Here is a 13,215-nt window from a genome sequence, read left to right on the forward strand (position 1 = left end):
TCGCTTATATATCCTCTGTAATCCAACTCTCTGTTCCTATGAACATATCTGCGTCCTGAAATTTATGCTCGAATTTTGCGCTCTCGTTTTTCATGCTATGGCATTAATTACGAATTGCATGATATCATATTTTGTTGACTGATTTTTGGTTGATTCTATTCCACACTTATACTCTAGGTGGGCGAATTACACTGGAATTGCCTATTACATTGATTTAATTGCTTTCCCTGGAGCACGCGTTTTGGAATTTCTGTTTTTTTCCGGCACTGGCGATCCTAAGTTAATTTGATGTTAAAAGTTTCATTAATAACTTTAGTCGTTTAAAAAATTCAGTTCTAACTTTTTCTTGAGTCATCTGCGTAGATTATGTTGATGTTCAGGATATCTTCTATAAAAAGTGAAAAAAAGTATTATAAATTTGAATTCGAACCCTCCCAGAACTCTGCCGCAACTACCGCGCACAGTATAGACCTACTTGGCCACGGAGAGACGTATTGGTAAGAAATAAACGGTGAGTCCAAATATGAATTTAGAGATAGGAAAACCCTGCCACGGAGCCCGAAAGAAAACACTCAGGCCGCGCAAGGTGAGTGTGGACGTGAGTTACCCCACTGCATTCCATCCGCTAATCTTAATTCTGATTGGGTTCACGCTCCTGCAGTTTGACTCCGGCTTCGGCAGCTAGGTCGCGTCCACCTCCGTCCTTGTCGGCTCTTGGTGGCATACGAGTGAGGGATGCAGGTCGTTTTATGTGCCAACCTCACAAGCTTTCACTACCCGGCCCCATCAGTTTACTGGGACTCCTGGGTGTCTACATACTTTTGAAAATGATAGTACATGTATTGTAGAGTGCTTAACCTGTTTCCAGGCCCATGATATGTAGTGCAAGGCATCCAGTACACTCAATTTCATTGTCTTAATGTCCTTTCCACAATCATGCAGAGATATCAATTTCTTTACAATCATTCTTCGATAATGCACCATAAATGAGTGAATTATTCCTAATTCCAATTGTTGGAGCACACTGGTACAGTTTGCAGAGAAAAACTTCAACTGTACATTCCTTAAGTGTGCATTTGTTAAATACTGGAGAAACAAAAGAAAAACTGTAAATACGAACGATTGTGGGACTTAGGTCAGTGTAAACACCTTCGGATACAACGAGTGCCCGGTTTTGCAAGTAAAAAACCGGGCTTCTACTGTACATAGGACAGTTTATAAAGGATGTAAAAGAGAAGAAATATGTTGATATGGAAAGGCTAGTGAATAGGAGAGATAAATGGAGAGCTGCAACAATGCACCAATCTTAGGACTGTTGATCAATGATGATGATGGTCTCCCTTTTGTATATAAATGGCTGGTGTACTAACGCCTGCCACATGTGTATTGCATGCAGGGTAATATGCAGAAGCAGATGAAAACAATGTAACTGGATTAAAAGAGCACGTCCCACAGGAGCTGTGCAAAGGCGTGTACGAAGTGCCATGCTCCTGCAGGAAATCATACATTGGAGATACATGCGGAGTAATGGCGACAAGGATGAAGGAGCATGTAAGAGCCACAAAATAGATTTTGAAAGAGCATAGATAATGGCAAAATAGAGCCGCTACTATCCAAGGCAGATCGGGGAAACCTTGAAAATCCACACGATAATGGGAAATCTAATAGGAAATAATAATAATATATGTGGAAGAGAATGCAAACCAATCAGTGCTCAGGTGAAGGATGGATGGTCAGTACATACTATATCAGGTGGCCAAAAATTAAGGCTTCAGCCAACAAATTGAAGATGAAAAGCAGGATGACTTGTCACTTGTCACATACAGCAAACACGGCTGGAGAGCCCTGAATCTTACATTCATCACTGCAATCATTGCAACTCACCTCATGTCAAAGGTGAGGGAGAGAGGCAGAGGAGGCAGGGAGGGCGCCTCCGCCTCCGTTAAACTCCTCGTCATTATGCTCCCACCACTCACGTTCCACCCCTTGATGTTGTTGTCACCAGACAGGGAGGAACTGCTGCCACGTGCTGGCAGCGTGCTGAACTTGCCATTGCGTGGAATCTCAGATTCGAGAGCCATGGATGAGAGGTCTGCAAAGAGCAAGAGAGACATGATCAGGATTGCATTGCTTTTAGTTTCAATGTGCGTGGGTCTAACAATTCTTACTACAATTTTCAGGCAAGAGCTCATTGACCTGAAACAGGTTGCAGGCACACAAACAGTTGTATGAATATCTTTGTGTAAACAAGACATGGAAATAACATAACAAGAAAGCCACATTGCTTGAAAAAAAGCCAGGTGCCACATGTGCAAATTACAAATTGTATTCCACTTCTTCTGAAATCTCCAGAGCTGCCAGCTAATAGTGAGACTGCTTCAATTTAGCAAATGTAACAGTCTGTCACCTGGCTCTTATGCTTCACTAAAATACTGTCCATTGGAAATATTTTGTCTTCTAGAATTTTCCATATGAATCTTCTTCACAGGAGATTTTGCAAAACGACACATGGAAAAATTTTCCTCAGGTTTCTGCGTGGGTAATGATTTCTAAGAGCCAGGTTTCATTTCAACTAGAGATCGGTCGAATAGCAGATGTCTCAAACTCGAATATCAAATTCAAATAGTAAATACTCGAATGTCTCAATTTTCGAATACCTTGAATACTAGAATTGCACAAAGCATATTAGATGTCATTCATCTATTTCACTTGATGAATATATAAATAAATAGGTAAATACCAAATACATTTTACAAATCAACTTTTTATTTCAAATTTAATGAAATAATGTGTATCAATAACATCATTAAAAACCGTAATTAAAAATAGCATTAAAACAAAGAATCATTAAAAATTAGAGATGGGTCGAATACCAGATTTCTCAAACTCAAATATCGAATTCGAATAGTAAATCATAGCTCGAATGCTAGCGTCGCATAATAGAGGTCCTGACGGATAATTTTCCACATCCATTGTTTGACAAAAATCGGACGAAATACATGCAATGTGTCATTTATGGCAAATAACGACAGGCACATAGTTTGAATCTTCCCCACGAGATGAAACTAACATAGGGAGAAGCTCAATGCCGTGGGATAGTAACATAAGCGCATTTCCCAAGATCCTCTATCCCCCTCCAGTCAGCACTAACCTCCCCCCTTTAAGCTTTCCTTTTCTCCATGATCAAGTGAAATATTCCAGCTCACACACGGATTGTATCGGGAAGACCTTAGCTTCGAATGAAAATATCAAGTTACATGAGAACAAAAAAAAAACCTTTTTTCACGTCTCCCCCTTTCTCGCCCGCTGACCTTTTTCAACTTACCCCTTTCAGAGTTCCCCATTTCTGGAGGTCAATTGCAGCATGATTCCTCTATTAGCCATAAAGGTGTCTAACAATGAATTTCGGCAATTGGTATTATTATTATATTAAACTGAAATATTAGGAACGTGCATGTCATTTAAAAAAGAATGAGACCAAACGTAAGGCGTATTTAAAGGTTATTTAAGCATTTTAAGCAAGGAAATAGTTGGAAAAATGCAATGGAGACATAGATTTCTGCCTCCACCCACGGTACACCCATGCCTCGCCTAGCGCAATTTCGATATACAGGCATCCCCCGAGTTACGTATGTCTCGACTTACGTAAATCCGTACTTACGTAAGTGATAACCGTATTTCAAATGATTACGTTAATTTTCGAATGCGAGCGCGAAGAAGTAGATATTCGCTCGTACAACCTATGGTAGAAAAAATATCGATTAGCTATCGAGTTTTTCACGTGCTAAAAATAACAAAGTGACCCATATTTGTCATTCCTCGAAGGAATTTTCATTAATTTCTGCAGAAAAATCGCTTATAAATCCCAAGTCAGCAATCAACGTGAAAATTTGCAGTTCTAGTGATGGATGTGGTTGCACTCATTCCTGTACGATACAACTTGCAAATTCCTTCCTCAGGGAAACATCCCAATACTGTGTAGCCTAATCAAATACCTTTACCGCTCTATAGATAAAATGCGAACTTGTGCAAAGTAATCACAAAATTGCTATCATTTTACGCATATTGATAGTATTGCTTGCCTCAAATCTTCTTATTTGTTTACATGTTAATAGAAATCCATTGTTGTACAATGGCCAAAAGCATTACTCATCATACGGTCCAGATAGCCGGCCTACCAAAGTAATTTATCTCGCCTCCTTAAAAGAATGACATTAGTGAATTTAGATCATTAACTAAGCATGGAGCTAGGGGGAATGAGATTTTTGAAAGCAATAGTGTTTGAGACGTAATTTTTGCCATCACAGGTTACACGGCGAATTGACTTCAACGTAGAGGGTCTACGCCTTAAGTCTTCAAGGCCATTGGTATTCACGGGGGAGAAATGGAGCGGTGGCCGAGTTGCGTATGAATAGCATCAATGCATAAAAGGGTCCGCTAATGAGTCTCAAACACAATGGCTTCATTCCCTCCCAGCAGTCCTAGACCCTCTGCATCTTAGGAATACAGTTCAGCAGTAGAAGGTGATTTCGATAGAGCCATTCAGAGTAAAAACCAAGAGAACAATGGCAAAATATAGGAATGCGGGTAGAAAAATCAAGAAGTCTTCAAGAAAAACCATAAACCTAGAAGACAATTTGAAAGAGGCCTATTGCTTTGAAAATAGAGAGCGTCAAAGTGATATTGTGCAGAAGTTTACACTCACGATGCCTTATCCTGAATGAAGACGAAGTTAGAACATCAGTGACCTCAGTCCCACCAACTCCAACCAAGCGGTCAAGACATACGGAAAGTTCATTGTGAATCTGTACAAAAAGATGAGGGTGGTAATCACTCCGAGACATTTAGTGAAAGCTCTGGTTGGTTCCAGAATTTCAAACAGCAAGCAGGTATTTTCAATGTGGTGATATCAGGTGAATCTGAGAGTGTTGATAGTGCAGTCACTGCAACATTTTCTGATGAACTCCAAGCTGTGATTGAAAGTGGCTCCTTTCTGCCTGAACTAGTTTTTAGTGTTGACGAGACGATATTGTTTTCGAAAAGAATGCAATCTCGCTCATTCATTGTCAGGGAAGGAAAACTGGGTCAGGTTTCAAGGCATTTAAAGACTGTTTCACGTAGCTGCTAATGCCTCCGGGGACTTCCAATTAAAGCCAGTTATGACTTTTCATTCACATACTTCGCAAGCAATGAAATGGGATTCAAATTAGCACTAGCCTCTTATTTTAATGATCGACAAAGGGCCCTGGGTGACACAATAATTGTTTTTAGGATGGTTTGAAAATTTGTCAACTGCCAGCAATGCATCACGATCCCCTGAGATAGCCCACCTGCACAACAGGAGGGAATTTCAAAAGCCCATACGAATTTTTTTTTACGTGAATAAAGGTCTTTGAATGCGTGCCTACTATCTTTAAAGATATTTTAAACTTTAAAAAGTTTATATGTATAAGGTTTTCTAAGGCTCTTAATAGGAATATATATGGTTTAGCGATACCCGACATCTACGCTACCAGGAATGCATCCCTATCTTCCCAACATTGAAACACTCTCATATTACACAAATTCGTATACTGCAAAGACCCCAAGGAATGCATCCCTTGAGCTATACTAGGCATGGGTGTACTATAATAATAATAATATGTTTTATTTGCCCAAAAGACCAAGGTACATTTGCACAGGTATAAGGCACGTCCATCAAAAACATCACAAGCATAAAATAAGTGTACATATATATCACATATAATAAAACACTCATAACAAAGAAAGGAAAAAAAAATCACGTATAACATTCCATCAAGCCCTTAGCTCATGTAATATTCTTCCAAAGAGTAATATGAACCTGAAAGAAGGAACCTTTTTAATTGTATTTTGAAAGCATTAAATTTTTTAATATTTTTTAAATCAGCAGGGAGTTTATTATAAAGTCGTACCCCCATTTCCCTCGGGCCCAGTTTGTTTAAGTTTGTTCTTGTAGTAGTGTAATGTATGTCATGCTTGCATCTTGTGTGATGGGGGTGATGGTCACTATTAAGGGGAAAGCTTATGATATTAGATTTGATGTACAGCACAGTAATCATGATATAAATGCAAGGCAGAGGCAGAAGGCCTAGCTCCTTGAATAGGGGTCTGCATGAGTATCTGGATGGTTTCTGGGCTATTATTCTTACAGCCTTTTTCTGAAGTCTGAAAATGCGTAATGAGTTGATATGAGAGGAGCCCCAAAAAATTATACTGTGTAAGATATGGGAATAAAACTCCCCATAGTACAGAGTAAGGAGTGTATCCCTTCTTACTGAACTACTGAGTTGTCTTAGTAGGTAACATGTGGAACTTAGTTTATGACTCAAGAGATCAGTATGTTGGTTCCAAGAAAGATTTGAACTCAAACATACACCCAGAAACTGAAGAGAAGACACTTGCTCAATTGATTTGTGATTACTCTTAATAAGTAGGCTTGATGAGAGATTTTTCGTTTTGGAGAAATGAATCAATTTGCTTTTTTCAGCGTTTACAATTAAATGGTTTTCATTGGCCCACTTACCAAGTATTTCCGTAACTTGCCTAGCTTTATCAATTAGGTAGCTACGTGAAGAGGAGGAGATGATCACATTTGTGTCATCCGCGTATAGGATTGGTGTAATATTATCTGTGTATGATAAAGTTGTAGGTAAATCATTAATGTATATCAAGAATAGAAAAGGTCCAAGAATAGACCCTTGTGGGACACCCACTGAGGATGAACAAATACTAGAGGTATGTTTAGTGCCATCGATCAAAAGATTTACCGTCTGAGATCGATTGTGAAGGTACGATGCAATCCAGTTGAGAGGTGTGCCTCTGATGCCCATACTATCTAGTTTGCACAAGAGCAGCTTATGATTCACAAGGTCAAATGCCTTGGAGAAGTCAAAGAAAAGCCCCAAAGTTTCACGTTTGTTATCAATGGAAAGTAGTATATTGTCGATTGCTCGATAAATTGCAGAAGTGGTAGACTTACCTTGAAGAAAACCATGTTGGTCTTTGGAAAAGAGGTTAAATTTGTCCATGTAGGATATTAATTGAGTGTACATGACTCTCTCAAAAATTTTGGAAAATGTATTCTGTAGTGAAATCGGCCCATAGTTATTGAGGTCATCAATGCTGCCCTTATTTTTGTAGAGAGGAATTATTCTTGACCTTTTTAGTGGTGTTGGGAAAATGCCCAGTTTCAGTGATTCATTCACTAAGTGTATTAGAGGTAACTTTATGATATCAAAACAGGATAATATCACTTTCCCAGTTATTTCATCTGGCCCAGTACTTTCTTTGCGGCTTAGTTTGGTAATGATTGACTTGAGATCAGATTCTCTGCAGGGACTGGTAAAGAATGACATAGTAGTGGTGAATGACGGTCTGAAAGGATTATTGGATGCGGTTGAGCTAGGAGTTTTGGAGAAATGTTGATTGAAAAGATCAGCAAGGGCAGTGTAATTTATTTGAGCGCCTGTTGTAGTGTCCTTCATTTTCGGTAGAGAGTGATTTTTAAGATTTCCTTTGGCAGCATTTATAATTTTCCAGGCAGTTTTTGTTTTGTTGGTTGCATTATATAATGTATTGTCATTAAACGTCCTTTTTGCAGTTACAATTAATTTCCTATACCATATTTTCATTTCCTTGTAATGTGCCTTACAATCCTCATTACCAGATGCTTTTGATTCAATTGCGAGGTTTTTAAGGACTTTCGAGTAAAATTGAATATCCTTGGTGACCCAGGATTTACGTTTACAGTAATTCTGGATTTTCTTGGTTTCTAGCGGAAAAGCCACATCAAAGTGATATTGGAAGGTAGTGTAAAAAGCATGAAAGCTTTTTTCAAAGGAACTAGCACGATATACATCAGACACGATGTACTTCAGCAGACATTACAGTAAATTTGAAACATTTCTTGTCAGCAACTACAGAAAATAATTAAATTTTACAAATGGAATTCTAATGGATATAATAAGCCTTGCATTAAAATGGTAGTTTTGTAGGTAATGATTTTGTGTCAGATTTATTTTCGATAAAGATGGCAGAAAGCACTGAGGAAGGGTGAAACTCATGCATGGATAATCTGCACCCCACACATGGATAGTCCACGCAGAGAGGGAACGTACGCACGATTGGCTTTCGAGGCAACAGCCACAACAATGAGTAAATGAATGACTGAGTCCATAAGCAAATGGTGGCTAAGGCTGCCCAGTGAGCGAACGCAAAGTGAAAGAAGCAGCAGAATGTGTGATCATGCTGGGCGAGAAGTGCTTTTGAGAAAAGAGAAGAAAGAGAGAGAGCGCACGTACAATCCAACCTCTTCCTGAGCACGCACCACGCCATTGCTGATCAGAGAGATAAGGAGAGAGAGAGAGAAAGATGATTAGGATGACGCTGGCAATGACTACTACACAAGACATGTCAATTCCATTTTCACTGGATGAGGAAGAATGCACGTTTGAGAGTGCTTCAGAGCTTGCTTTCATGGGCTAATTGATCAGTTCATATGAAATATTTCCCAGAGTGAAAATAAATTTCATTGAATACATATCTCCATAACAGTCCACATGTCCTCCCAGCCCATCTCATAAAACACATCTCAGCTCTTTTTTTTTATAAGGATCGCAGAAATCACTGAAGGAGAATGAGACTCATGCATGGGTAATTAGAAACACACATCCACACACTCATAAAAATTTCCTTATCCACTTTCCTGTGCTTATTCATAAATGAGAAACAAATAGGGATATTATTGCACTCCAATTGAGTATATTAAATTGCCTACAAAAACATGTTTCTGAAAACATCGCTTGCAAGATGTTAAGATGTCCCATAGGGGGTGCAACACGCAACCTCCCAGAGAAGGTATGGCAATCGCTGGATACCTGTGCTCATTCATAATAGCCATAGGTCACAGGAAAACCTGTCAATTTAACATCAGCAAAGTAAGCAAATTTATCAAATATAAGAGTTTTCATGCTACCCAGTGTCTGTAATCCTTTTTACAAGAACAACTACAGAAATTTAACAATATAAACATCCTGAAACCTGCAAGTGATGCCGATAAAGTGAAATAAGCAAGTCATTTTGCCATCCCAAGGAGAGAGCATCCATCATAGGTAGATCGCCTTAGAATATGCAAGAATCATTATCATCATGAAACAATAAGAATGAAAAGAGGCCCTTCTTACTTACCTGGGGTGAGTGCATCTGCATCAAACGCTGCTGCCTTGCCACCACCACCACACTCCTCAAGCTCTTGGTAGCTGAGCAGATGTGACCACAAAGCAGACTTGCCCTGCACAACACAGTGAGAAGGGGGAATGTGAAATCACGGCAACACACACACACATACCTTCAGTCATCACTGAGTAAAGGATCACTATTCAAAGGGCATGAAGTATCGAAATGAAAAATTTGGAAAGCCCAAAAAACACACAACTGGCTATTCGCCTTGGCAATAAAATGGACAAAATCAGTGAGTTCCGTTTGGTTATTCAACTACTCCACTACTCACAACACCATCAAAATAATGTGACCACCTTGCTAAGCTGAACTGTGGCGTATTCACCGCTAAACCATGAAACATGACGCTGCCAATAACATGTACAGTCCTGGACAGAAAAATCTTAACACTCAGGAGCTGAAAATTTACAAAGTCTCGACTTGACGATAAATTGACAATGCGGCTGAACAACAGCCCCACCACCAAGAATAACATACACTCAGCGCACTTCTTCCCACCCAGATGAAAAGCTTTGAAAAGCCCATCCATGGACGTTGCAACGTGTGATGTGAGTGATGGGGCCCACAAACACCATTCACGCTGATCCATTACACATTTTCCAATGACAGGGCAGCTGAATCCATGATGATCCTGAAGCGAAAATGAGAGGATGAAGTCCCCTCACCTTCAAACGCTCTCAAGATACTATACATTGCTAATGCATAGACATGTATTGGAAGAACCAAAGAGCAAGTGGTGGTGCTTGGGTGGCAGCTATTCCATGGAGATAATTTTCTTTTCTGTCTGTGTGGGCTAAATTGCTTTTCTCAATTGAATACTTATTGATACATTTTTCCTCATGACTGGTATTTACATCCCCGAGGCTCAATCATTATAAAAGAGCATCAATTAACAAATCCATGAGCACATATCTTTGCTACCAATATGCTTATTGCATTAACTTAGAGACAATGCATGCGTAAGATATGTAATAGTGCAATATAAAGGACATCAATGGCTTGTTTTTTCAGGTTTTTCACAGCCTTACATGATGAGTATATATGTAAATGTTTTGCCAGGAGATAAAACATAATAAAGAACTGCCTGCCTCACTTCTACGTAGAGATGTGCAAGTAGTACTTTTTGATCTCGAGTCAAGTATCGAGTCCGGTTGTAACTACTCACAAGTATTGAGTCGAGTCATTTCTGGACCAGACAATACAACAATACATTCACCAACACATTCTCATTTTTCCAATCCCTTTGTGAATTTTTTTCTTCTGAACATTTAGCCTGATGTAAAAAGGAAAAGATGAGGAGGAACACTGATGGTAATTGGGTCAGAATTAGGCGATGAAAGAAAATTAAAGTGTCTTAAATAGTTCCATAAGTACAATTCAACTGAATTAACCTGTATTAATATATCGACACTTTAATTTAAATATAGAACCTAACCACTAGAAAGAGTCCTGACTTGCATAATCATAACAAAGATATCATACGTAAATGAATCATGTAAGATTTAATACTTTCAAAATCTAATGCAGAAAAACCAATTGTACCACATGTTCAGGCAGCAGGTTTTGACGTCTCCATGTTACAGTATTACTGTCTGCAGAACATTGTCTTTCACTACACACTTATGTGGCTGGAATGGACAAGAACTTTCTTGCTAGAACTGAAAGATTTGGAACCTTGATAATTTTTATTAAAAATTATATCAACGATATTTATGGATCTTTAAGCTTCGTGGAATGCAAGTGGACAAAGAAAATGAACTACAGAACTTAGCAGTTGAGAGAGGCCAGGAGAAGCTATAGTCCCCTTCTTGGGCATCCATTTCACACTAGAGAGAATGGTAATTTTGTTCACACCCCCACTACTGCTCTCAGGTTACCCCCTCCCCCCAGGCTTCTTACCTCGTGACCTCCCTATCCTGGATCCGGCCCTGGTACTTGGCTTTGTGGGCCAAAACATTTCATTCTTTAATTCTAACTTTGTCTAATCAACCTTAGAAACTCTTATTTAGTAACTTCAAGATGGAAACAAAACATGTCAACAAAGGAATATACAACAATTAGCATTGGACATAAATACTCAAATTGGCTAAACGACATAGATACTCAAATTGGCTAAACGACATAAATGGCTAAATAGTCAAATAGGCTAAATGAAAGAGATTAAATTCGATGGCAACACTTGAAAGGGCTAGCAAAAACGACCCTCTGTATTCCCCTTCCCACTGCTGACAGGGTATAAACCTACGGCACCACTGGCTCATTATGAGATAGTAAACATAACCGATTAGATCCCGAGTGTGTAAAGGTATTAGTGTTTTTAAAAAATTACTCGAAAGCTTGCAATAAATGATTTGTAATGAGTAAAAATATTAAAATATGTATGACAATCAAAATAGTATTCCTTTCATTGCATGTACCCTGAAGAAACTTGAATAATTACTGCATATATCTGAATAAAGTCCCCCCTTTTTTCAAAAAATGCCCGTGGTTAAAGTAAATGGGGGAATAAGTTCCTACGCATTTTTAAATTTTTTCCCAAATCTGAAGCCTCAAAATTAGGAGGGGGGGACTATATTCAGAGAAATAAGGCACAGGTGGCCCTCGACTTTCATACAATTTACAAGTTCGCACATTCCAAATTGACACCTTTCACTTGACTTTCGTACGCTAAATTTGGACTTTCTAAACATTTGTCTGTAATTTATTGAAATTCCCACGATGTTGACTGTGCATCCCATCATTCCACTGTTTCATATTGCAGTACATGCGGACAATATGAACGTATACGATCAAAGAGTTGACATTAATCAAGGTGATTTTTAGAGAGAGACACTACTTGCAACAGGCTCCCCAGTCAGCACAAAAGAAAAATTACCCCATTATTACCCTTATTTTACACGGGTAAAATTGTGGTAAAAGATGGGAAACCTCCGTGTTAATGGGTAAAATATCTATAAATTTAAGTGGTAAAACTACGGATATTTCGCACAATATTGTTGCTGAAATTTTACATGTGGTACATTAATTAAACAGCACTCAAATGGAAAAACACTATTAGAAATAGGCACTTTTATTTATTACCAATTATTAATATCAATCATCACGGAAGCCTCTGTAATTATCATTAATATCAATCATCACGGAAGCCTCTGTAATTATTGATTCATACTGTTGGAGAAACTGAAATGAATTATATACAAGGTTGAACACTGAAAGTCTGTGTTCATCACTACCATCTGATATCTTTACAATTTTCAATCGTAAATAATGAGCTAGTGAGAAGAATATGCTCAAATTTTAAGAATTTTGTCAGGTACATTTAAAAGTTTACAAGCTTTGATGGAAGACGAACTTTGGAGTGAATTTTGCAATGACTTATTTGATACTTTTTGGGCCCTTGTATTATGAACATTATTTTGCTCATTATCTGTATTTGAATATGCATGGTCTGTAGTAGGATACCTGCTTCTTGTGCAGCCCATGGGACCAGATCCTCTCCAGAAGGTCACACAGACTGGCCATGAGGGTGTTCTCCTCGAGGCCTGACAGTGAGGCCGCCACGTGACCCAGCTCCACCGCCTCCGACCCCATCTTCTCCACCAGCATCCTCTTTGTCCTCATCTTCACATCCTAGCAGAACAAGAGTGTTTGCTGCTCAGGATGTGCAAACAACAAAATACGAAAGGAGACCCACGCATCATTCCCCTCACATCACACTGCTTGTATTTAAACAGAACTGATCACTCATTCAAAGAGGGGAAAATATTAGAGCATTTTATGTTTCAAAATTTATTTTCTCTCAATTAAATGTTTCATAAGTTAACTTTCCATTCATTTATGAACTCTCTCCATACTTTCCAAATTCAACCATGTGGAAACTTTTAATCCTGAATCACTAGACCATTTTTGAACTGAAGGTAAGGGGTGATTGGAGCAATATACAGTGAAGACTGCACA

The 13,215-nt window shown here is 38.7% G+C and overlaps 1 protein-coding gene across 4 annotated transcripts in view; it reads right to left on the minus strand.

Moving 5' to 3' along the window:
- LOC124162836 (DENN domain-containing protein 5B) overlaps positions 1 to 13,215 on the minus strand; it is a 142,252-nt gene that overhangs the window by 63,528 nt on the left and 65,509 nt on the right. For 3 of the 4 annotated variants that reach the window (XM_046539506.1, XM_046539504.1, XM_046539507.1), the window contains exons 14-17: positions 12,721 to 12,888; positions 9,208 to 9,310; positions 8,322 to 8,357; positions 1,885 to 2,092 (exon numbers count right to left, since the gene is read on the minus strand). In XM_046539506.1, the coding sequence (XP_046395462.1) occupies positions 1,885 to 2,092; positions 8,322 to 8,357; positions 9,208 to 9,310; positions 12,721 to 12,888 (515 nt within the window). The remainder of the gene's footprint in view (positions 1 to 1,884; positions 2,093 to 8,321; positions 8,358 to 9,207; positions 9,311 to 12,720; positions 12,889 to 13,215) is intronic. The other variant, XM_046539505.1, reaches the window with a different exon arrangement.

Source organism: Ischnura elegans, chromosome 7 (genome assembly GCF_921293095.1).
Source record: "Ischnura elegans chromosome 7, ioIscEleg1.1, whole genome shotgun sequence".
Taxonomy (NCBI): domain Eukaryota; kingdom Metazoa; phylum Arthropoda; class Insecta; order Odonata; family Coenagrionidae; genus Ischnura; species Ischnura elegans.